We start from the raw sequence: 25,970 nt of genomic DNA, 5'->3' as shown, positions 1-25,970 counted from the left end.
ACCATTTGAAAAAGTGTCTGTTTACCAGCCACAGTAACTGTATTATGATACATGGAAATGAGAGCTGACTCACATTAACATTTTATTGGTTCCATGATGAATCATAATAACATCTAATTGGCTCAAATGAGATATCAATCACAGATTAGAATTAGTTATCCAAAGATAATCCTTGCTGTGAGATACAGAACAGTATTTGGATTACCTTATTATTTTCAGTATGATCAGCAAGTTCATTGCTCTCAAGACAGTGGCATTCCTATGAAAACAGAAACGGAACGGCAGAAGTGAAAGTGACTCACATTGAGTTTTTCTTTCATTTTAGAGAAAGCAGCCTGCGTAAAAGGATACTTTTGTTTCCACTAATTTGTAGAAGAGCATCTGTCCTTTGAAGCAGCAAGAGTGGGCACTGCTTCTCCCTGGTGCTGTCCAAACACAGCATGTGACTAGCTGTCAGGTAAGGCATCCTATTGCTTTGGTTACATGAGAGAGAATGAAACAGTTTGCATGACTGTCCTTTACAGATTCTGCTGGAGCCTGGATTCCTGTTTAAAAAATGAACCATAGATTCTGGAAGTTGTCATTTTGAACATGGAAGAGTGTGGGGGCAGAAGGGCATTTAACCTTCTCAGCATCTGCTGCTTTTCCACTTTGAGGCTGCAATTCTATGCACACTTTCCTGAAAGCAAACCTTATTGAATACAATGGAACTTACTTCTGAGTAGACATGCATAGGATTGCACTGTAAATTGCACACCTCCATAATTATTTCCTCCCTGTGGTGTTCCAGGTGCATGATTGTGATAGCAAAAATTAATCTGAAACCCTACCATGGGAAAAAGCAACTGGAGAAGGATTTGGAGGAGTTGTGTTCAGGCTACCAGGTAGAGCAGGTAGGAAGATAGTAGTGACTTCAGATCAGTTTATTAGCTGCATTCTGGACAAGTTTGAACGTCCTGAGTGGTGGTGCATGGCAAAGAGGTCAGTCTTTGTGAGTCAAATGATAGTTACTATATTGCATAACAGTAATAGAGAAACAGTAACAGAGAAAACTGTTGCATAAGGAAGTTATATCCATATCAATTGTACAAGGAAGAGGCTGTTCCCCTAAATTAGTTACTTCTCTGCTTCTAAGTATTTCAGCATACATTTTCCCCTAGAACTCCCTAGTGGTTCTCCAAAGTTTAGCACCAGGACCCACTTTTTAGAATGAGAATCTGTCAGGACCCACAGGAAGTGATGTCATGACTGCAAGTAACCTCATCAAGCAAGAAAATTTTTTTAACAATCTTAGGCTGCAATCCTACCTACACTTACCCAGGAGTAAGTCCCATTTACTATCATTGTTAAAAGCATAAACATAGTAGCCTGTTAAAAGCATAGATCTGTAATATTTCAACAAATGCAGTCATATACCATGGTAGCTTCAAGTCTAATATATTAAAAATAAAATATTGACATGAATGGGGACCCACCTGAAATGGGTTTGTGACTCACATAGTGGGTCCCAACCCACAGTTTGAGAAACACCACCCTAGAACGAATTATTCATTTACTTTACTCTTTGGTGTTTTAAAATCTATAATCTACCTTTCTATCCAAAGGTACCTCAGGTGACTTACAAAACTATTCCTGTGGTTCTCATTCTGGTGGGACATGACTCACCAGCCTGAGAACAAGTGCCCCAGACACTTTAAGGAGCAGGAAAGGAGGGGAAGGCAGAGACATGATCCACAGAATTGCATCACTGCTGGATTTGCAGGGGCTTTTCTCAAACTTAAAATTAGTTTGCTTTTTAAAAATGCAATTGCATTTTTGCAATTGTGACTCAGAAGTGGGTCATGATTGCATTCATGTTTTTAAAAATTATTCTGAAGTGTGGAAAGCCTTGTAGAGGGCTCCTTGGGGCTCCCTGCATCCCCAGGAGGTTGCTGCGGTCAGGGGTCAGTTTGAAAAAGCCCCTGAGTAGCTGCCTCCCCCCACCCCCACCAAGACTTACTTGTGGTCTTAAATTCCCTGTGAGTTTGAGAACTATCTATTCTGTAAAATCAAATTAAGTGTCTCCGTCTAACACAATGCAAGGGGATTCATCATCAAACAGGAGAAGAATGGAGGAGTTGTGTATTTCTTTGAGCTGAAAGCCTGATTTAGGAGCTGTTTTCAAACAAGAAAGTAAAAGGAAAATTCACAAAATTTCAATAGATCCTCATGAGCTTTTCAGTGAACCCCACCCTCATTCTACCATCAAATCATAGATCACACTGGGGTCCACATTAAATGCATCAATCTGGTTACCCAGCACCATTACATCTTGCCCATATATTTTGTTGCCCCAAGTGAGTTGAGACTGTTTTGTTGTTTATGTTCTGATTGAAATGGTTCAGTTTAAATCATAATTTTACATCTGGGTTTCACTGTTCTTAAGAGCATAAGGTGAGCCATGCTAGTTCATTTCAAATGTCAATTTAGGTCTGTCTCCCACTGTAACCATCCAGATGCCCAGGCCACTGGCGTACCTGGGGGAGGCAGATGGGGCAAATGCCCTGTGTGCCAACCCTCCAGGGGCGCCGCCTCAATCCTCCCACCCGCTGCCCACCTGCCCCCCGCCCGCCCGCCCGCCCGCTTTTTCCTTTAAAGGGAGAGAATCCGGCAGCTCCGCTGGCTTCTGTCCCTTTAAGAAAGCCTCCTCCCAATGGAGGAGGGGCATCCAGGAGTGCTCCTGGAGAGGCAGCAAGAAGCTGCCTCTCTGGCAGCAACTCAGTGCCAGACTGGGCTGCCCCCCCACCTCCTCCTTTATAGGAGGAGAGGGCAGGGGCGCCCTAGAGAGTCAGCACAACTCCTGTTGTGCTGACGCTCTGGCCCAGGCACCTTCCCCTCTAGCTGTATCTGGAGGCCTCCAGAGATAGCGAGAGGGTGGCCTAGAGCATCAGCACTGACACTCTGGCCTGGGCGCCTCGCCTTCTCACTGCCTCCGGAGGCCTCCAGAGACAGCAAGAGCACATCCTAGATCGTCAGCGCAACTCCTGTCGTGCTGACGCTCTGGGCTTCCCCACCCCCAATGGAGGCTTCCACGCCACTTGTAAGCAGTGTGGAAGTCTCTTTTGGAGTGGTCTGAGGCTGCTGGAAGCAGCGCCCCAGACAGGCGGGCTTGCAGCAGCCCCAAAACACTCCAACAGAGAACTTCATGCTGCTTGACTCCATCGGGACCTGGACTGCCTCCTTGGTTCCCCCTTTTTTCCAAAGGGGGAACAGAGAAGGTAGCTGCAATGACATCACCGCAATTACTTCTGGGTCATGGGTGGGGGCGGAGATGGGGGGTTGCCCAGGTCACAGGTGGGGGGCAAGGGCTGTGGGGGGGTGGAAAAGTGGGGGTTGCCCAGGGCGCCAGGACCCCCATGTATGCCACTGGCCTAGGCCCTAAAGGAAGTTCATGACCAGGATATGAAGGCAACACCTGTCCCTCAGAATTGTTCCTCTAACAACTAGTATTCAGTGGTTTACTACCTCTGAATTTTAAGGTTCCATATCAGGAGTAGTCCTAAGTGAACTGCCTCCTCAAACCTTCATTCCACCCCATTCCCAAATTCCACCATCTGCTCCCAAATTCTGCTACTCATCCCCCTACTCCCACTCCCTACTCCCATTATCACGCATCACGCACATGTGCACACAGCATGCACAACCCCAATGTGCATCATTTAGTTGCCCTTGTTTGTACCTAAATATTGGTGTTGTGAAAGTGCAGGAGGGAAAAAGTCCCACATGCATTTGGTTCTTACTACAGAGTTCCAAGAGGAGATGCAGTTTCCATAATTTTAAAAATCTAAATTGCCTGTGATGGCTGCTGATAAACAAAATGTTCTTTTTTAAAGTGAACAAATCAAACATAACACAAATATGTACAAGACAGGATTCCTCAGTTCGAATCATAGAATTGGAAGTAACCCAGAAGGTCACCCAGTTCAATCCCTAGTTTGGACTGGCCTTTCCAGTGCAAAACTATGGTTCTGCCCCCTCTTTGCTGCTGTGGCCAAATAGTCGCTGCATACCTCCAGTAGACAAGCAGCATTCCTGTTGCACCTGGAATGCCTCCACCTGATCAGCAATGAAGGCTGCCTGCCTCCCTGTTTCAAAGCAGGAGACACAGCAGTGGAGCATGACCAGGGTACTCCAGGGACTGTAACCAGGAAGCAGTAAAGCCTTCTCATGTCTCTGTCATTTTAGGAGAAGGAAGAGATTAGTTGATAATCTAGTTGTGAGATCAGAGATTAGTTGTGTCCCTATCCCAAGTTTGGTTTTCAGGCAATATTGGATTGGCTGTCACACCATTTTAAACTAATGGAGAAGAGAAAGCCCCTTCCCTGGTGCTCTCTAGCAAGCAACAGTCACACACAGGCTCCCCCCTTCCCTTCCTGATGCCAATATTTACAAAGGCAAAGAAAAATGGCTTTCTCCAAGTCACTCTCTGCCCTCTCACCTCAGGAACAAGCAGCCTGGGTTTTTGTTGGTGCTGGGGGGACACCAACATTTACAACTGGGTGTCGCTGTCAACACAGTCACTTTATATTTGAAGAGCTGCTTATCTTGTAGCTGGATGAAGGAGCTAAGTCCCTGAGTGCCCAGCTGAGAGCTCCACCCGAAACCTAAATACCACCTGGTCCTTCCTGGTTTGCAAAATAATTTGTGGGGCAGAGCAAAAAGCTAGCAAATGCGGCTATGTGACGCAGTATCTTATCTCTTCATGTATACAATAATGCTGCAGTGGCTACAATCCTATACACACTTTCCTGGGAGTAAGCCCCATTGAACACAATGGGACTTACTTCTGAGTAGACATGCCTGGGATTATTTTGTGACCTCTGTGACTGGTTGATTGTTGATTTTCAGCTTTGTATTCCCGGAACTAGTAGAGAAAGCCTTCATTTCCCCTATGCTATTGTTTCTAAAGCAGGCATTTCCTTAAGCAGAAACGTTCTTAAATAATTAGACTTAGAAGCCAATAACACATTAAATGTATGCATTTCGCTGGATGCAATTTTATTTCTGTGTAAAAATGCACAGAATTAGACTGTAAAACCAGCTTGTTAGTGCAGCATGTAATCCATTTACAGCATAATTCTATACATTATTATTATTATTATTATTATTATTATTATTATTATTATTATTATTATTATTATTATTCAATAATACCATTCAATTATTTTTTTCAGTCATAATGCATAACAATCTGTACATGATTATAGTATAATTACTTGGGTGGAGCCTGAGGGGAACCTGCCCTGGGTGCTATGCCAGGGGGGCACATTACCCCTCAGGCTCCACCCTAGTTATGGAGGTGCTGGCAGCTTCATGCACCCCGTTCCTTCTCCTTCAAAGGGGTGCCTCCACAAGAGAAGGAACAGGGCACAAAGCAGCCACAGTGAGCACCTGTGCTCAGCACACAGCCTCCCTCCACAACTGTTTTGAATGAACAAGAGTGTGCATCCTGGCTGCATCACAGAAGTGGCTAGGGGAAGGGAGGCTATACACCAGGCTCCAGGTAGAGAAAGGAAGAGGGGGAAGGGGGACAAGAGCATGCCTTTCTTTCTCTATCAATGGGAGGCACTCATTCACTCCTATCCCAGCTTACCCAACCATTCTCCACCTCACTCACTTACTTGCCCTCCCCCTTGGACACCCATTCACCCTTTTGCACTGGGGATGGGCTCATGCATGTGTGCACAGGGACACGCATGGGGGGCGGGGTTCAGGCAGTAGGGAAGGCAGTGTGATACCCCAGGAAGCCTGTTCATGTACCCAAAGCAATTACAACTTTGCAACAAGTTTACAGTTTAGTGCTGTGTCAATAAAAAGTTACAGCATTTTATAACACTTGATTCAAAACACACATAGAAATAGTACTTTACTACTAGACTTTACCACCAAGACAGCAGACACATCTGCGTCAGCCAGCTCCTATCACATGCTTTGTTCACACAAGGCATACTTTGTTTTCTGACTGCTGTCCATGTTGCATTGTGTGCTGCTCGAAAAGATCCCCTAAGGGGCAGATTTTCAGGAGCCAAGAGGTGCTGTGGTGGGAGGGGAAGAGGCTGGGAAGCTCTTGTTCAGGCATGAATTCTTTAATTTTTGACTTAAAATGTTCGATGCAGTGGCAAAAGATGCCAGTTAGAGGTTTTTGGGGGAGGGGAGAGGTTTCACCCAAATGAATGAATAAATGTTAGTTAATCAAATTTGATTGATGAGATTTACTGAATTGTAATTCAGGCATGCTTTCCTGTGTAAGAGTGAAGAAAAAATGTCTCTTCTAAGGAGCACCTGCCATTTGCAATTTTTATTATTACTGTACTTATTTAAAATTTTTGTTTAGAAATATGTTGGCCAGGATTATTGGGGATGCCTGTCCAATCCTATTAACTGTCCAATCCTATTCTTTCCCACTCCCCAACTGGTTCAGTCACATCAAAAACAGATGCACTGTATCTGGGGGGGGGGGGAGGGTGGATCGAGCCTCCTAGCCTGGGCTAGCCCTGGAGTTTCTTGCCAATTTCACGAGTGCTGTGCACATTTTAGGAAGCATGGCCACGCTGCCGATCAAAGCTGTTTGAGTGTGTTTGTAACTGATTAGCTGCACCTTTGTTTTGTGTCTGATTTAAATATCATATGAGGGCAGGGTCATTTTCTGGGCTTATTTGCTTAGGAGAGATCTGTGTTTATGTCAAATGCAAAACTAGAAACACAGGGAACTATGCCTCAGAAAAGAAGGTTGTGTTTTGTGATAGGCTTGCAGGATTAGATGCATTGATTTTAGTCCCTGAAAATATCCTGTCCATTCTGAGCATTACGGATTTCATATTATAATGATAACAAATGGTATACCTAACTCTATGGACCCAAACACCTTTACCTTGTAAGTAAATTTAATTTATTTCAGTGTTGTTTCCAAATAAATGTGCTCAGGATTATGATTTATGGGTAACTTCTTACACTGCATTTTAAAGAGACAGAACACTAGGATGCAGTTGTCTCTGAGAGAATGCTTTTGATCAGATATTTTCATAATGCTACTTAAGACAGAACTGTATGTGTGGGAGATGTGCCAAGACTGTAAAATATTCACGACCCTGTGACAACTTAGGGCCCAATCCTATCCAATTTTCCAGTGCCAGTGCAGCTATGCCAGTGGGGCATGCACTTCATCCTGTGGTGGGGAGGCAGACACAGAGGCCTCCTCAAGATATGAGAACATTTGTTCCCTTACTTTGGGATTGCACTGCAGCTGCACTTGTGCTGGAAAGTTGGATAGGATTGAGCCCTAAGGCTGCAATCCTAATCTCACTTTCCAGGGAGTAGGACCAATTGAAAACAATAGAACTTACTTCCTAAGTAAGTAGACTTGCTTAGGATCGTGCCCTAACAAAGTAATGTGGCACAAGTTTTTGTAAGCTAAAGTTATTTCATCTACCATTTTTACATTGCCATCTTCTATAATACAGTAATAATAATAAATTTAATTAATTAATTAGATCGGGGGGGTGTGTGTGCCAAAATGTTAGTTTGCCCCGGGTGACATATGGGCTAGGTACACCACTGCAGAAGACACCTGTTTTAGTGAAGAAATCAATTTGTGTATCTAGTTAATAAAGAAAATCTATTAATCTAATAAAACTCTACAGTTTCTCAGAATTTTGAAGTGTGATCAAATAATGAGGGCAATCTTTTTTTTATTCCCTCTCATATCGTTCTTCAAACTGAACTCAGCAATAATGACCATGAGAAACTGCCACAAAAAGCAATGGGTTGTATCCAATGGTTTCTGTCGCCTGGCAGAAAGACTCTTTCCTTCAAAGGGAGTGTTTGGCTACAACCCAACTGGGAAGGCCCAAAGTGATCTGCCACCCACCACCATCCCAACCCACCATCACATATGCCTGAAACCCCATGCAGAAGGCAGAAATCCAGCCCCCTCCTTCCTTATGTTGCTCCTTCCTATGTGATTCATTTCAACCAAGCAGGAGCTGCGATGTTGTCTTTCACTTCCTGCTTTGTTGAAAGGGACTGTGAGAGGAAGGGACAAGGTTAGGGGGGCAGGGAAGTGGGCAGAAGTGGCTCTCTCTGGAGAGAGGCAGTGGCAGACTTGGGATGAAGGGCATCCCAAGTCTGTTTGCTCCTCCCCACCACCGCCATTTAACATGAGCTGCATCCTCTGCTTCATGGATGGGCTAGCGTTGCAGCCCTGTGTGCCCAGCATAGTAAGCGCCATTCTCAAGATTATTTGGGATATTAATAACCCCTGTTAACTGGGTAATAGGCACTTTTTCAAGTGGGTGCTCCTCTTTTTAGCAAGGGGAGAGGAACCGGCCCACCTCACCCCAGCAGTGTCTTTTCTAGTGGCTGTCTGCTGGTGTTCTTTTGCATATTTTTAGATTGTGAGCCCTTTTGGGACAGGGAGCTATTTAGTTATTTGATTTTTCTCTGTAAACTGCTTTGTGAACTTTTAGTTGAAAAGCAGTATATAAATACTGTTATTATTATTAATAATAATAATAATAATAATAATAATAATAATAATACCTTGAAACTGTTCACATTTCTTCTGTGTGATTCTAAGGATATACCTACACCACAGCCCTACAGAAGTGTTATACCAGTATTAGTGTCATGGTTCTCCACTGCATCCTGGGAATTGTAGCTTGATGCAGTGGTGTATCTGAGCGGAAGCAAGGTGGGCAAAAGTCCTGGGTGCCAGGCTTGGGGGGCTGCACTGTGCCGCCATCCACTCCCCCTGCAGCGCCCCCCTGTGGCACTCCATCAGCTGCTGATAGTATTGATGTGCCAATCTGAGGGCTGCCTCCTGAGGGCTACCCCCCAGAGGTGTTCTGAGGGCTAGGAAAGCCACACTTCACCTCCTCAGCCCTCAGAAGGTCTTCTAGGGCCTAATAGAGGCTAAAAGTCATCACTTCCAATTTTTGGCTGAAAACCAAAGGTGACTATTTTTGACCTCCAGAAGGCCTTAGAAAGACTTCTGAAGATTGGGAAGAACATACGTGGGCGAGGCAGCGGGGGGTGGGGTGGGGGGTGGCACCCTTTGAGGTGTGCCCCTGGGCTGCACAGTGGTGAGGAACACCACTGTTTGGTGAGGGTGCTGTTAGAGACTCCATCACACCCCTCACTAAACTACATTTTCTGGAGATCCATGGATTAAGAATTTGAATACCAGTTCAACAGTTTAACAGTAAGCAGCAGTAAGTATGTGAACTCAGAGCTCAGTCCCACTGAGCTCAGTTAGGTCTGCTACCTAGTAAGAAGGGTCTAGGATTGCATTATAAGTTTGCAATCATATACACTGATTTGGGAGTATGTCCCATTAAACTCAATTGGCCTTAGTTCTGGGTAAACCATGTGGAAGATTTCACTGTTAGTTTGTGATCGATATATGTTCCTTTTGTGTATGCCAATCATAACTTGCTTGATCCATGCTTCAGTTTAACACTTTGGGTTTCCTGTATCAAACTGTTTGGATAGATGAGACTTTGCCATGCATAAATTATAGGCAAATGAATATCTGCCAGGGCAAGAAAAAAGCAGACCAGAAAAATGAAACCGCAAGTAACTGGAATGTGATGGAAAGATTGAGCAATATGTGAAGGTAAACACAAAGATAAAGAGCTGATCTAATCTCTAATCAGTACAAAGGTTGCTTGAAAATAGTTAAAGAAATTCCCAAACTGAAAGACTTTCAGTTAAAGACTTCAGGGAGGCAAGCCAGCTTGCCTTTAACTTGAAAATAGTTAAAGAAATTCCCAAACTGAAAGACTTTCAGTTAAAGACTTCAGGAAGGCAAGCCAGCACTGTCAATTTATATAAATCACTTTGCCTGAGCTTAAGGCCCAATCCTGACTAATGCGTACAGTATAGCAGAACACATGTTCTGCGGGTGCATGCTGTCACAAACATGCCATAAAGCTTGGAGCTTTCCTGCATTTGCCAGTGGAGCAAAGGATGACCACAGGAGTGGGTAAGTCCAGCACAGGGGCCAGGGAATGGCAGCAACAGGGGTGGGTGGTGGGTGGATTGCACTGCATTGCTGTGCAGGAATTTAGTTAGGATTGGGCTGATAGCAAGAGGTGCCTTTGGGAGAAATTTAAGGACAGGTTCACAGATACAGTCAGTTCTCTTTATATGCAAAATCTCTATCAGTCTTTTTGAAAACACAGAATTTGGGCAGCAGCTGAGGCCACTGCTGAGGGTATGGAAGTGGTTTTGCGTGCAGCAACTGTGGACACAAATTAAAGAGCATGACAGGGGAGCAAGGAGGGGTGAGGAGGAAAGGCCACCCAGCCACACTCTCCTGACTGTAAGCCTTTGGAATACTGAGTATGTGTTTTGAAATGTTTGAACTCTGCCCTGTAACCAGGAGGCTGCAAACTTGTATGTTAGTTTTCTAAAACTGAAAGCAAAAGACATCTTTAGTCTCCACGTGATTTTTTTTTTAATTCACAAGAGAGATCCCAGACTCCCTTGGGTACACATTGAACATACAGAGACTGCTACTTTGTACACAAAGTACGTATTTTGTGTGAATTGATCCTGATTCTCAAGATTCTGCATTTGCCATCACATTTTTTTAACTAGATCTCTGTGCCTCAGTGCAATTGTGGCATCTCTAGATTTCATTTTAAGATCCCTAGTTTTGTATCTCTTTATACATCATGTCTATCACCTTGGCATCATATACTCTGAAAGATAGTTTTAGGAGGAGAAAATGTTACGTGTTGTTAGCTACTTATCAAAATCTGTTAGAAGGTAAGTACAATAGGATGTGAGTGTATTGTCTGTAAAAAGGGGGAAGTGCTCCCTCTTTTGGTAGGAAAGGAAATACTAGAACTGTTTCACAAATTCTGTGTACAGTACAGGCTTTCTGTTGCAAAATGAACACCGTTCCACATTTCAAAGATGTGTGTCGTTCCTGAAATTCAAGAATTATGAATGATTGTTATTCATTTGTATAGCAGGGAATACTGCAGTGAAACTTGAGTCATCTTGAGTCCCCGCAATTCAACTTGTACAAAAATTTTAATGGGCATCCTTTGCTGACTCTTCCCCCATCTCCACCCCGGAATTCCCAAGTTATTTTGATTCAAGTCAGTGTCTTTTGGGCCAGGCATGCCACGGCATAGACCAAAAGGGACTGGGAGATGCCCAGTCTTGACAAGGTTGGACAGGGTGGACCAGACAGTGAAAGGGGACAAAAACGGCAAGTGGGAGAAGGTTCGCATGGCAGCAGTTGGAAGACTTACATTTAAGACTACAACCTAATCCTTTGTAGATCTACTCAGAAATAGTCCCTTTGCCTGTCATTCAATGAGGCAACTTTTTTCTCACAAGTTACGATTGCCGGAGCCAAGAAGGACCACTTCCTGCCTCCCCACTTCCTTTTTCCCCTTCCCTGGGCTTTTCCAGTCAGTCCTAAGGCAAGAACCCCCTTGGGTTGCCCTCTCTCATCCGGAGGAAAAAAAAATGCCACCCATCCCTTGTCCAGTGATCATTATGGTCTGAATTATGGCCACAATGTGTTTCACGCACCGATAAAAGTAAGCAAGTACACCCAGACACAGGCTTGAGTCTGCACATGTGGTGACTTATTTCCAAGTCAATGGCTCAAACTTGAGTTAGTGCCCAAGTCAGTGACACACCTGACTTGAATGTACACAAGTTAGCAAAAACACATGTTTTTGCGACTCAGGCTTAAGTCAGGCTTAAGTCACTCAAGTCACAGGCTCAAGGTTCAAGCTTAGGTTCCCATCGCTGGTGTATAGCCAGTCACTTATACAAACCATTTTCAGGTAACAATGGCATTTATCTCTTCAAAAACTCTCTTCAGCAAATCACCAATTGTTTTCAACATGTAGATGAAGAAACTAAGCTAGCGAACTGGATGATTTGGGAGACAGGCCACTATCTCTGTGGCAGTTGATGCTTGGTAGAAAGTAATTTGCAATATGTATATCAGATGGCTGCTCAATTCATATTAAACCTCAAACTCACTTTGCAAGTTTTAATCGCTTGGCTTAGGTTTTGCTCCAGGTCAGTGTTCTTCAACCTATGGATCAGGACCAGTGGGGTTGCAAAGTCTCATTTGAGGGAGGTTGCTGCAACCTTTCAAAGCCTGTGCAATAGAGGGCTTGGATCCAATCCAGTAATGTCACTGCCTTATCAAAACTGAATTCTTGATCTAATCCTGCACAGCCTCTTCTTGCTGTCTTGCCGTGCAGCTCTTAAGGCCAGACCTGCTCATGCTGCATTAGGTTATTATGAAGTCTCAAGAGATAGTGGAAATGGGATAGTGAAGATGCGGTCCCAGATCGGGTCCCAGGGGTGGGATTGGCGGTGCATCCCCGGTCTCACACTTTATTTCTTTATTTTTGGGGGGGCCGTAGCATGAAAAAGGTCAAAGATCACTGCTCTGTGTTTTGATTGGTGTTTGACAAGATAGCCTTATTTTCTACCATCATCATTTTGGTAAGCCAGATTATGGCTAGATATATTCATGGAACGTAATGTTGTTAGAAATTGGGCTGAACTACTTCAGATTATGGACAGGAATCTTTTTGAATTCCTTATGTTAACAAAAATATAAAAAACCCAAAAACAAATAAATAAACCTCCCAGCAAATCTAAGAAAGCAGGGAGAGAGACATCTTCTGGAAGGGAGTTTTTCACATGGCGAAGTATTCAAAAACAATATTTGCATTCAGCAGTCTGAAGTTGTATGTCCCACTATATCTTCTCAGTGCTACCATCTCATTTTGTTATAGATGTGTAAACAGATATATGCTAAACTGTGGAGGACAGCATGTTTCTGTGAGGAAGATGAGCAATTCCATGTAGAATTATTGACCCATCACTGAGGTCAATAAAGAGAACCTCTTTCCCTACAAGTGTGTTGAGGATGTCCACCTCTAACTTTTCAAGTTTGAGTAGCCTTTATGAAGTGTTCCTCACACAAGAAGCAGAGGAAATCCTTTCATTGAGATCAGTGGTGTAGTTAGTGAGGGGCGAGGGAGGTCAGCCCCGGGTGCCACCCTCAGGCGGGGGTGACATCACTAGTGACCAAAATCACTAAAATTGAGGTTTGTAGGAATAATACCATCATGTTATATACAATTCAATCTGGAATTTACAACAGAATGCAATTAAAAACCCCAGGGTGAAATATTCCATTCTATCAAATGGTATGGCCAAAAAACCAGAAAACAAAAATGCAACTGTCTTATGTAACAAAAGGTACATTTCCTTAACTCAAAATGAACCGATGAGACCGATTGATCAAAGAGCAAATGAGATGTTATCATGACCCAGTATGGAACCAATATGGTGTTAGTGAGGCGACAACCTCCGGGGCAAAGACTACTAGTGACCGAAATCGTGGGGTTTGGGAATAATGCCATCATGTTAATGCAGAATGTAATGAAACAAACCACATTGAAATATCTGTGTTTTATCAAAAGCTATAGGCAAATAACCAGAAAAAGAAAAACACAACTATTGTATGCCAAAACGTTTTGGATTTCTTTGACTTAAAACTGACCAATGAGTCTGTGTTCTGAGAGCTAATGAGGTGCTATTATGACACAGTAGGGAACCAATAAGATGTTATGAGTTGGCTTCCTTCTTTGTGTATCGGCAGTAATAATTGAACTCCTATTCAGTTGTGTGTCATCAAGTTGGCCGCTGGTATTTTGTTGGTTAGTGATTGGTTGGGTAACCTGTACTGCTCTATAGTTAAATAAAGTTAATGGGGTTGACATTATGAGTTACCAGATTAGGTGACACCAACCCTAGTGATGCCACTGGTGGGAAGGTTGGGTATTCTTGGTCATTGGCTTAGATGATTTTTAAAGTGGGTTCTAAACATTCATGGTGGACTATTAACCATGGTTATTAACCATGATGGCTACACTGAAAATCCAGATGCAGGGGCAGTATGTCACTGAGTACTATGTGCAGGGGAGCAATAGCAGAGGAGGGCACAGACATTCATCCATTGCTTGTGGGGAAATATTCACTGCATTTATTTTCTGGCCATTATTGTTATTCATTTCATGTCATGATTATTACTATCTCTCAGCCCCACCTACCTCACAGGGTTGTTGTGAGGACAAAAGAAGGGGAGGAGCCATGCACACCACCCTGAGTTCCTTAGAGGAAGAGTACTATAAAAATGTGAGAAATATCAATCAAATAAATAAATATTGTCCTATGGGGGTGACAAAAATTTATGGGTCGCAGGAATCAAATGACATAGTTATGCCACTGACTGACATACATCTGCAGTTCCACTCATGCTTTCAACTGGCTGGACCCCACTATTAGAAAGTTTTTTTCCCAGAATTCCTTCTTCTTTTGTTGGTTGTATTTGGTTTTTTGTTAAGGTGAACTCACTGCAGAAGTGAAGGAATCTTTTGTGGATGGTCTTGTTCACAAATATCCCCATTTCTCCACAGGTGAACACTGCCATGATTACTTGCTCAAGTGTGTGACTTAGGTTTCTAAGACCTCTTCAGTCAGGGATCCTGGAGCAGTTTATGGTGCAGCAGCAATTCTTCAACATTTACCTGATGAAATCACTCCAGCTCTTAGATCTGTGCCTCATACTACTGTCCCCTACTTCAAGTGGTCCTGTCATTTCAAGTGGTAAGCTTTCCTATTTCTAAAGATGACCATCTGTGGCATTTTAAGTTCCCTTGCAAGTATGAGAGCAAGGACTGCCATTAAGCAATGAGTGTAAGATGTCCATGATGTCTCTCATTATAACGGCATTAGTAATTGGGAATTTTGGCTGAGTCAGATTGAAACTCATGGAACTCTGACAATTTACTCATACATAAGACCTTTATTGGCATAGATAAAGGAAATACACTACAACAGACATCCAGAACAAACAAACAAAAACAATAAAATAAAACAGTCATCCAATACCCCCTCCTCCATTCACCATAATATAGCAGAAGACCCGGAATTCCGTCCTGCCAGTACCCCAGAAGCAAAGTTAGCAACCTTGTCAAGAGAATCAGTTTCCACTATAGAAAGAAGAGATTGTAACTTAATCAAATCCTCCCAACCCTGTATTTTATTCAGCAGTGGAGCCAGATAGTTCTTACAACGGATAGAATTGCCATGAAGTGACAATTTACACATTGGGCCTGGAGAAGGTGTGATAACTACAAGGAGACAGGCACAAGCTGCAAGGACGCTCGTTTTCACAAAATGAGAGTTGAATTTTCTACAGTTCAGCACGTGGCCATACTGCAGACTGCATGTCATGGATGTTTACAAAACTGGTCATTTGCACATTTTGCACAGTTTACAAAACTGGTCATTTGCACTAGTTTACTACTTTGTACTCCCTGATAAAATTTCTCCCAGAGGCCCTATTCTGAAATTGTGTGTCTCTCAGGCCATTTCAAAATGGGACTGGTTGCATGTCTCTGGACAGGAACAGCTTCAGCTCAGGCATCCTCTAAGCATGCATCAGGAGAAAAAGGAAGAAGCAAAAAGGGAAGCTAGTAAGGTACTTCCCTTTCTTCCTAGTTAAATTCCAGCCTCCTCCCCTTTGGGACATGAATTGGTCAATTTCTCACCAGCCTGCAGAAAGCAGCATGTATGAAAAACCAGTCAGAGTTGGAAACAGAGTGAATTGTTTCCTGAACCAGAGAGGGGCCAGCCTATCTCTCCTGGGTGAAATGACTTTAGCACTTTACAGGAGAGTCCTAGGAAGACAGTAAAGCAATACAGATGTAACTACAACTGACCACTGATTGTCTCTTATAAACTGGGCACCTTTTAAAATGGATGCTCATGAGGTTGAGCTTGCTTATGGAAGTCATATTCACCAAATATTCAGTGCTCTCTCAGATTCTGCATGTAATTGCCATCTATAATTAAATTCATGTGTGTCCCAGTTGTGAGGATAGTACCATTTTTGTTTTGCACGTATCACTGCAGAGTGCTCCACAAGAATGTGAATGTATGAAGCTGCACCTTATATGTGTATTGACTTAGAACAGGGGTGGGCAAACTTTCAACTTTAGAGATCCTGGACCTTTAACAACTGTGTAGGCGTGAGAGTTTCAGCAGGTGCAGCTTGTCATCCCTGAGATAAGCTGCACCTGCTGAAATTCCCTCTTCTGTACAATTGTTAAAGGTCTAGAATCCCTAAAGTTGAAAGTTTGCCCACCCCTGACTTAGAACATTGATCTATCTAACAATGGCCAGAGCCATCAAGTCAAAATGAGAATTTCAGGGTCAGCAAAGGGCACCCTCTAAGACTTGTGCCCAAGTTGAGTTGCAGGGGGAAGAGACTTGGGACTCAACTCGACTCTTGGTTCAGTGCCAAGTTCCCATCCCTGCAAAAAATCAGTTCTTCAGTTTCAAAGCTGGAATGAGATGCTAAGAATTGAAGAGTCCCACTGTGAGGACCCTTCCTATCTTGTTCCTGTCTTGTGCTGTACCTGCCTGGTTGACTGCATCTCCTGGGCATGCATCTCCTGGGCATGCTACCAGCCCCTGCACATTCAATGGGTCCTGACCAACAGGGCAGTTGAGTGACCCTGGGGAGGGTGCTGGATCCTGATAAGTCTAAGGCCAGATGCATTTTAATCCCCAATAAATATTTTCCTTTGATTTGGAAAAAACCAACTTGGCTTTATCCCACAGAGCAATTAGCTTCCCATCTCTGAAGCCTAGTTCAGTCTTGCATGCAATCCCGAGAAGGCTTGAATGTGTGTGAACATGTAAGGATACATGGATTGACCTGATACACCAGGGTTTATGTTCTTATATGACTACATGGAATCTCTGGATTTTAGACATAGTCTATTTCTGAATGCCGGATGCAGTGGAGTGGCAATAGCATTTAGGTATCTTGTTTTCATGTGAGCTCCCAGGGGCATCTAGTGGACCACTGTAAGATACAAGAAACTGAATGGACCCTTGGCCTAATTCAGCAAGGCTCTTATGAGAGAAAGAGATCAGGTAAAATGCTCCCCTCCACAGATCACTCAGTGTGTGGGCTGTTGGGTGGCAGACAGATCTCCCACTGAGAGAAAGGATGAAAATGCCACCAGAAATGTAGGGTCTGGAAAACCTATCTCATAGGTATAGCCAAAGCATGACTATATGTGTGACTTTAGTATGTCTTCAGGGTGGAGAGAAGCTCCAGATTTTTTAGAGTGGAACATGGTCCTTCTCTACTCTAGAGATTGCCACAGAGCCATAGCCATTCCTTGTCAACATGTACAACTGTCTTTGCTGCCTTGGGGACCCAAAGGCAGGGCATAAATGCATGGAAATAGAAATAAATATTTGATTTTGCCATGTCTGTCTTCATAACAACATTTTTTTTTATTCTTGGAAGACCTTAATGCATTGCTATGTTTATTGTTTTCTTTCAGAATTTGCAAATTTGACATGTAATAGTTATCTTGCAAAACTTGGAGAAAATGTGACCATTACATGCAAGAGCACCAAAGAGATTACAAGTGTAAAAGTGTCATTCTGCTCTCATCATAATGACAGCTGTTCTGATAAAAGTAGCATCGACCTATATGCTGTTGATAATGGAAGAATTTCACTGAAGAAGAACGTTAACTCTGTTCACCTAAATATCCACAATATACAAATATCTGACCATAGACAATATAATATTTGTGTCAAGACTAACAATGGCCATCGCTGTCAACATTCATTTTTAAAGGTTAATGGTAAGTTTGGGCCAATGAGCATCAAGAAGATACTAAGTGTGATTGAACCAAAGTCAATGGGTTGCATCCTAAGTGCAGGGCTGGCAATTTAGGGCAATTTAACCAATTTGACTAAATTGGGCCTCATGCATGGAGGGGCCCCGCACTGGGGCAGTGAGCAAAGTAACTGCATCTGCAGCCACTACCTCGCTCTGTAGCTGACGATCCACCATGGAATCTTCCATGCCAAGGTGTTGTGAGGAGAGCACAGTAAGGGGAGCATTGCCACTGGATGGTCCCCCCTCCCCCTTCCCCCAGGTCCTTCCTGACTCAGTTGGTGGTGATGCCACGCCCAGTGCCTTGCTGCTGTCACTCATCCTAGTGAATGGAGAGGGGCTGTGGAGAAGGGTTCCACAAAAATTTTTTGCATTGGTTCCTACAGCTCCTAAGGCCAGTGCTGCCTAAGTGGTTTGTAGTGTGAATAGAAGGAATTTCACTTATGCAAGAGGAAGGGCTGATTTTCACCAATCTTCCTTCGGCAATCCCACAAAAATCTGCTCTTGAGAGTAGACTTCCAGAACCAGTGTTCAGAGGACTGCAGCAGGAAGGAGAAACTGGGAAACATGGAAGTGAGTCCTCCCCCTTGGATGAATGAAATTTCTTCCACTCATTCCAGAAGCAGCTGGAATATGGCCCAATGGGGAGGGTAGGACTATAACCATTTCAAAGGGCCTAATGAGTTAGAATGCATGGCAAAATGAAAGTAACGAAAAGCATACTGGAATGTAAGGTTCATACAAAGAGTACATTTCAGCCCATTTCAAAGTCACTCTGAATGTCCATTAGGGAGATAAAATGGGGTATAAATTTGTAAATTAAAAAATTTCATACACTATTGCAACGATGAACATTTTTTCTGATTGCATGGAGATGGGAATAGTCTAGCAATCCCTGCCCCTGGTGCTGCTCCATAGCTCTGCTCCCCCACCTCTTCCCTGTGTGTGTCTGCACTTGGTATATTCAGGAAAAGATCCTTCTTGTGATTTAGAACACTGAGACCCAGCATCTCTCTCTGGATATAGTATGTTCCTCTGTAGTCAAACACTGTACCCTGGGAGAGCAAGGAGAGCATGAACAAACACCTGGTATTTCCAGTTAAAAATTATCTCAGACAGCACACCTGGGAAGACCTCTGCCTTAGTCATTGGGAAACTGCAGCTCAGCACTGTAAGTAAACTGAGTGAGCTGGACCAAAGTGCTGATTGCCTAAAGCAGACATGAGTTCTGTAAATGTGCAAATAAGAGCAGCTTGAAAATGAATTTAGGATGGGTAGAAAGTACCTAAAGTACTGAAACCAAACAGGTCTCGCCAGGCCATTAGCTAAATAACTGCTTGCAAAATCAAGGGATATAGCTCTTGGAGGAAGGGTGGGATACAAATAGGAAAAAATTCTGTCTGAACATAGTGGCCTTTAGGTAAGCAGAATTAGAGCCCAGTCCTATCCCTAGCTGGTGCCCCATGGTATAGCAGCGCTGAAATAGTCACCACTGTATCTTGCAGGATCAAAGAAGCAGCCATAGGTTTCCTAGGGGTAAGGGAACATCGATTTCCATGCAAAGGGTACATCTCAGTCCATTTCATATACTATTGTAACAACTTTTTATGATGGGAGTATGCTGGCAATTCCCTTCAAGGGAACATTGATTCCCTTACCTTGTGTAAAACCCCAGCAGCCCCTATGGGTCTACTCAGTGCTGTGCCAGCTATGTAACTGGCACAGAACTGAAGAGACCTGTGTTGGGTTCCAAGGCTCAGGAGGGGGATAGGATTTGGTTGCATCCAAGGCTGTGTTACCGCCCCCTCCCAACCCTAAACTAGGCCTGACCTATCCTCACCCTGCCTAGTTGTGCTGCCTCCCCACCTTTCCCTGCCCAGGAATGTCTCTGTACCGCTTGGTGAGGAACTTACCCTTTGTGGGTGCTGCCGATCATCTGATCAGCGCAGTGACTCAGCACTGACTGGCGCTGGTCTCCCCACCAGTGCCACTCCCCTCCCAGCCGCCGCATCATGCCTTACGGCCAATTTACAATGGCCATTGCCAGAGCATTGCATGGGCCACCAGCACTGCCCTGGCATAGGATTGAGCTGCCCATCTTTTAAAATCTTAAAAACATCTTCTCTATTGTTCCACTATGTGGGTTCTAACGTCCAACTAGTAACCCTAAATTTCCTTTGTTTTTTTCAGCCCCATATACTATAGATGAGGTGAGATGGCAGAATGATACTACCATTGTTTGCAAAGCATCTGGAGGCTTTCCAAAAACTCAACTCTATTGGTTTGATAAGAATGGACTCAACCTGACTCACAGTTCAAAACTTGAGGCTACAGAAGCTGAGGATGGCTCATTCTTTCTCTCTAGCACTCTCCAGGTGGAATCACCTGTCGATGAAATATATTGCTGTAGTTTCAACAATACAACATGTTCTGGTACTTGTGAGTTCCATTTTTCTAGAACAGTCACCATCAGACTATGTCTACTTTACCATTTTCAAGAAGTTTCATGCATGTTCAACTGTCATGGTTTCCAATCTGTAGTCTTTCCAATCTGTAGTTTTCCAGAGTGAGAATAATTTTCCAACAAAGAATTCTTGTTACTAATAGACTACAGTTTCCAAGCAGTCCTGACATGGAGAGCTGGGAGGGACACAGGTGGGAAATGAATATTTTGGGCATATAGTGAAGATTTGGGGACTTTGTTTAGGACTTAGGACTCCCTTCTGTCATGTATTAATGGACGTGGCCTTGGTCAAGTCATTTCTCCTTCCCAAAAGTGTGGTAGGGAGTTGTTTGGCCATGTGCATTGGATTTGAAGCACCTCTACCTTTCTGAGAAACCAGATATTCCTGACCTTTATATGTTACAGACTGAAGAATGTGGATATTATTGTGGTGAATATAGCCCTGGTAGTACATTCACTTCAGTTGTTTTCTCTTCTGTACAGATTCTGCTTGGGCTGCCCAACAAATCACCACACCCAACAAGCTCGAATCTGAAGAACACACCACTAGGTCATTCATCCTAATAGGCATTGTTCCTGTATTGGTCATTGGTGTTGCATTTTTCTGTTTGTACAGAAGGAGGAAAGGTATGGTTTTAATAACCAGGAAGTATGTACTTCAGATTGATGTTTTCTTCCTCAGGAAAGATACTTATGGAGGTACTGGAGCAGAAAATTTGTGTCTTTTTACAATATTTGCATGCAGAATGTGGCCCTTGAGGCCATATCACCCCTTCAAATTACATCCACTGCAATAACCACAAGCCTAGTCATGCATTCTGAACCCTCCCCATATTTTGAGTGTGATTGGCGATGGTCTTTGGGTCATCCTTCTTAAGTTTGAAAAAGCTGGTAGGATTTCAGAGCATCCAAGCTTATTCAAGGGCCATTCTCTACCCCAATATCTCTTTGCTTCCAGTTCCACAAAGCTGGAAGAAAATAGCTACCATACACTCAACTTTACTGCCTTCATGGGATTAATGTGTGGACATTAGAGGGAGCTAGGTAGGTGTGTATGTGTATGTGCAAATGTGTATTTGCATTCACATTTGTGTCAAGGACCTTCAACAAACCTAATGTTCTATTTTAAAACAAAACAAAAGTACTTGAAAATATGTTTTTACAGTTTACAAGAATATTTTCTAAGCTTCAACAATGTATTGAAGCATAAAGAACAGGAATTGTTCAGAACAGGAACAATTAAAAAAGCATAAAGAACAGGAATTGGAGGCATGAATGCAAATATTATTTCCTAGTCTAGTTTGCCTTCAAAACTCCCACCTCATCCATCTGCAATAACTGAAGATTTCTTCAATGTTTTAATTGGTACATTTTGCTGTATCAGTTTGTTTTGTAATTCCTGTTTTAGGTGCCAATGATGTATACTGGCCAAGAATGATTATTCGCAAAGCTCCAAAGGTAAATTGTGTTATGAAGGCTACTAATGAAGTCAATGCAAGAATGCAGTTTTGAATGTGGCATCCTGCAGCCACATATTGTATTATGCACACTTACCTAGGAGTACCGTAAGTCCCAGTAGACTCCATGGAGTAGCAAACATGTCAGGAATCACACCTTTAGGTGGCAGGAACTTTTGGGGAGTTGGCCCTTCTGTAGGTATCCCCTATCTCTGGAGAGTGATCAGAAAGTGGTAGTGATGGCGGCGGCAGCAGCTGAAGCTTCTGCTAGCTGAGAATTTTAAAAAGTGCCTACGCCTTGCTGCCCCCTCCTGTCCCCCCACCCAAGGCACTAGGAAGTTTGGGATGCAGGAGAGACAGCAATAGAAGCAGTGATGTCTGGCTGCTCCAAGACACCTCTGCCACAGTTGCCTCCCCTTCTCCCAGCTCCAAGGTACCATGAAGACACCACCACTGGTGGCAATGGTACTACATTATGGTAGAGGTCACTCCAAGCTCTGAGAGAGAATATTTTCCCTGTCAGAGCTGCACTGCAACTAAAGGATTCCGCAGCCTCTCCAGGGAAATCACACTCTGTGCACCTTTTCCAGTCAGTACAGCCTGCCCCTGGGTAGGTCAGGTGCACAGACTGGAAGCTTTTTAACATGAGTGAATCAGAAAAATGATGGGTAGATCCAAATTAGTACTTCTGTGAACAGAAAAAGTTCAATATGTGCAAGGGGGACAAGGAGGGCTTTTACCTCTGCAACTCCCCAAAAATACAGGTTGAGTTTCAGTTTTCGCAAGCGTTCCATTCCCAGAACTCACATGGATGGCAAAAATTGCATTAAAGCAAATCCATTTAAAAAACATTGTCCCTTTGCCAGGTGATTTATAAACAGCCTTGCTTACCTTTGTGATGTAAGACAGAGGCATTAGGCAGACAATCCATCAATCAGTCTCTCTCCAGGCGCTTAGAAAGGTTTCACTCTGAGCCAGCGACCCATCCTTCACTCAGAGCGCTGCTCAGGGAAAGAATGCCAAGTGATCATGTTTCTTTCATGTGCTCAGGTGGAAGGGAGGTGCCTTGGAGTGAAGCTGTTCTAAGTACCTGGAGAGAGTATGATTGATGGATTGTCAGCCAGCTGCCCTCTCTCGCATTAATGAGGCTAAAACAACTTTTTCCTTTAATTTAAAGGGCTCTTCTCATTGCCTTGAGATAAAGCCGTGGGTGAAAAATCTGTGGATAATTAGGTTATACCTAAATGTCCATAACGGTTGACAGTTCTCAGGAGCAGTTTTCCAGGGAAACATAGGAGGTAGCAGAGGGAGGGGGTCATCTGCGGAAAACTTCCCGCCTTCTTTGTGTGAGCAAAAAATCTTCCATTTGCACAATTATTAGTTAGGATCCAAACCCACGTTTCCATAAGGTAATCTGAAAATTGGTCTAATTTTTAGTCTGTGTTCAGTGTTACTCATGCTGCCATTTTTATTTCTCTCTCTATTTGCTTTCTTTATTCCTTTGCAGAGAACAAATTCAACAAGAAGTTCATTATGACAGAATGCTTCCCGTTCAGAGGTCACTAACATCAATTCTTGGATGAAGATCTTAATACAAAAACTATAACATGACAACTCGAAAAAGCTGTGAAGGCAAATATTTTGTACAGTATTCCCTTCTGCTCTGCAAGCGCTTCACACCTCCATGTGTTTAAAGAAGGGGCATTTTTGTTCACGCTCTGGACAGGATTCATATGTCACAGTTTTCCTTAATTAGCAGGCCTTCATGAAGCCATTGTGGATGGTTTCATAAGCACAAGGCTCTAGCTTCATCTATTGGCTTTCAGGGCCACTTTAGCCAAATTGTTTCTGACTTCATTTCTTCATTTGGCAAACAGGATCAGTGGTGACCAATAGGTCTTCATAATGATGAAGAGTTTCCTTTGAAGTGAAAGCTTGTGACTGCTACCTGGAAAAAAAAATCTTTGAATTGAACTTCCTGGACCGGTGCAGAAGAAGATGGTGTCGTAGGGAACTATTTAGACAGATTTTTTTAAAAGTTAAGGATCAACATAATTCCCTAGTTCATGAAAAAGAGTGTTAGCAGAGGAGAGATAATCCTTTCTGCTCTAGTTTAGAACTGACACTGTCCGAGCCACAAACTGTCCCAGGCCATAAATAGGCCTAGCACTTGAGAGGCTATTCGCTTGTGCTCTCAGTCCCACTAAAGCTACAAACCTGTATGTGCTTCCTGAGTATCAGTCCATTGAATGGAGTGGGGCTTATATCTGAGTATGCATGCATAGGACTGGGCTGAGTTCAATAAGTTAACAAGAATGTTTTGGGTTGCCACCTGAAAGCAGCAGTGCTTGGGCAGTTCTGCTGAGGAAAGAGAGGTGGAACCAGGGACAGGCAAGTCCAGCGCAGCTTGACTCAAGTTGAGCCATGAGTCTCTATCCCCATGACTTGAGTCAAAAATGAGTCCTAACAGGTGGACTTTCCGAGTTGCCCAGAGGGTTTTCACAACTCGCAAAGACTTGAGTCATGAGTCTTTCCCTTTACAAAGCCAGCCGTGGCTCTGCAGGAAAAAAAACAAGGAAGCTGCTGCTGGGATGTGTTTGTGTGTGAAAGAGAGAGCTCTTTAAACACTCCCCTGATGTCCCCATCCCATCTGTAAACAAGGTGGGAGAGGGTGGGATGAACTGTGTGAAAGCAGAGACAGAAGCAGCAAGAGAGAGGAAGGTCACAGCTGGGAGGCTCATCAGTATGACCCAATTCTTTGCAGCTCTACTCAGAAGTAGTCCCATTTGCACTAGTCATTCAATGTGTGGTTATGGTGCACTGCACACGCTAGGGAGGAGAAGGTGACTTTGGTGCTGCTGGCCTAGGGCCAGTCTTGATAACTGTGATAACTTCTAGGGCTGTTGTATTGACTCAGCAGTGGCCACTGCTGTGCCACGGAAAAACAGTCCCCGTTCAGACTGCATCTTTCCATTCCGCCTGGGTGCCGTATGTAGTCCTCCATGACCAGGGGACAGGGATGCTCTGGGCAGTCATGTCTGCTGCCTGGCATCCCAGAAGGTCGCACAACAGGACGTCCGAACATGGAGGACTGTGCCACCCGGCAGAACAGAAAGGCCCTCTCACCAGGCAGACTGATACATTGGAACTCCAGATCCAGTCCCTGGGGCGGGGTTCGAGCAGCCCTGTATTGAATAAAGAAAGATAATACATATAAAACTTTTTGAAAATTCAGAACGTCCTATGAAGTAGTAGTAGTAGTAGTAGTAGTAGTAGTAGTAGTAGTAGTAGTAGTAGTAGTAGTATATAATTTGCTCAAGCAGCTTCCCACACTGAACCCATTATAAATAGTGCAGTTTTCCTATCCTGTTTCCAGTTCCAGACAGCAGGAATTCCAGCAGCAGGCAGAACCCTCTGGTTGCAGCGACCATAGATATAGTGTGGGTTGTTCCATTCTGAGCTGGTCTCCAGGGGGAGCTCATGTGCTTTGCACACTTCACTAGTTGAGCATTTGGCTTGCCTGCATCTCCTTGTCCAGAATTGTTTTCAGCTGGTCCAAGGAGGAGACTTAATCATTGTTTGCTTTTTTAACGGCATATGAAAATTCAGTACTAACGTGGTGTCTACAATAACAGCAGGGGGAAATTGGAAGAAATAGTTAATGAAAGAATCAAGGAGGTAGAGTTTTGCACCACCAACCACCCTATCCAAAACCGAATTAGGTGAAATGATGATGGCAGTCAGTTCACAAGTGAAAGCTCAACACCACTATTGTGCTGGAAGCTTTAAAGAAAAACCTGTTAAGCCAACACTCCAAAATCCTCAACAACAGGGAAAACAACTTTCTCAGGAACAAATGAGTGAGTGGTGATTGGTGGCAATACTGGAGAAAACGTCACATATGGGCACAGTCCTGGCTTGTTTTCTTGATGCAGCAACCACTAGATCCATTCCTGCAGGACTTTCTCATGTATTTTGTATCTATCCACTTGTAAATATCTCTGCTGTTTAAAGCATTTTTGTTTTTGTTCATTGCAGGAAAATAAAATGCATTCTTTAGATTCTTGGTATTGATTATAATCACATTTTAAGCTGTATCTCTGTAACAGTTATTGAAGTTTTATTGTTTATAAAAGCAAGTTGTCAGGACTACTGTTTGTTAGCAATGTTCTATAAAGGAACATCCACAAGAATAAAGGAGTGAACTAGACTATTCTTCTGGTCATCCCCCAGGGCCAGCCCACCA

At 43.5% G+C, this 25,970-nt stretch overlaps 1 protein-coding gene across 2 annotated transcripts; it reads left to right on the top strand.

Moving 5' to 3' along the window:
* The first annotated feature begins 371 nt into the window (after positions 1–371).
* LOC136641155 (programmed cell death 1 ligand 1-like) lies at positions 372–25,785 on the top strand. 2 transcript variants are annotated; one of them, XM_066616822.1, is made up of 7 exons: positions 372–457; positions 14,511–14,700; positions 17,460–17,768; positions 19,994–20,236; positions 20,751–20,894; positions 21,676–21,725; positions 23,232–25,785. In XM_066616822.1, exons 2-7 carry the CDS (start codon positions 14,592–14,594, stop codon positions 23,259–23,261), a joined length of 885 nt encoding a protein of 294 aa, XP_066472919.1. In that variant the 5' UTR covers positions 372–457; positions 14,511–14,591; the 3' UTR covers positions 23,262–25,785. The 2 variants fall into 2 exon arrangements, with proteins under 2 accessions (XP_066472919.1, XP_066472918.1); XM_066616821.1 differs by having other exon boundaries at positions 19,994–20,242.
* Positions 25,786–25,970: the final 185 nt, after the last annotated feature.

This window comes from Tiliqua scincoides, chromosome 2 (assembly GCF_035046505.1).
Source record: "Tiliqua scincoides isolate rTilSci1 chromosome 2, rTilSci1.hap2, whole genome shotgun sequence".
In the NCBI taxonomy this organism is placed as follows: domain Eukaryota; kingdom Metazoa; phylum Chordata; class Lepidosauria; order Squamata; family Scincidae; genus Tiliqua; species Tiliqua scincoides.
Note: the sequence above shows the minus strand (reverse complement) of the source record. Positions and strands in the feature narration are given on the sequence as shown.

What these genes read in the sequence shown, in the direction of transcription:
- LOC136641155 (XM_066616821.1), top strand. Translation starts at nt 14,592, where the DNA reads ATGGTGCAGCAGCAATTCTTCAACATTTACCTGATGAAATCACTCCAG. An exon ending in TTTGTACAGAAGGAGGAAAG is followed by an intron (nt 20,895 to 21,675) that starts GTATGGTTTTAA and finishes TTCCTGTTTTAG; the next exon opens with GTGCCAATGATGTATACTGG. An exon ending in TTATTCGCAAAGCTCCAAAG is followed by an intron (nt 21,726 to 23,231) that starts GTAAATTGTGTT and finishes ATTCCTTTGCAG; the next exon opens with AGAACAAATTCAACAAGAAG.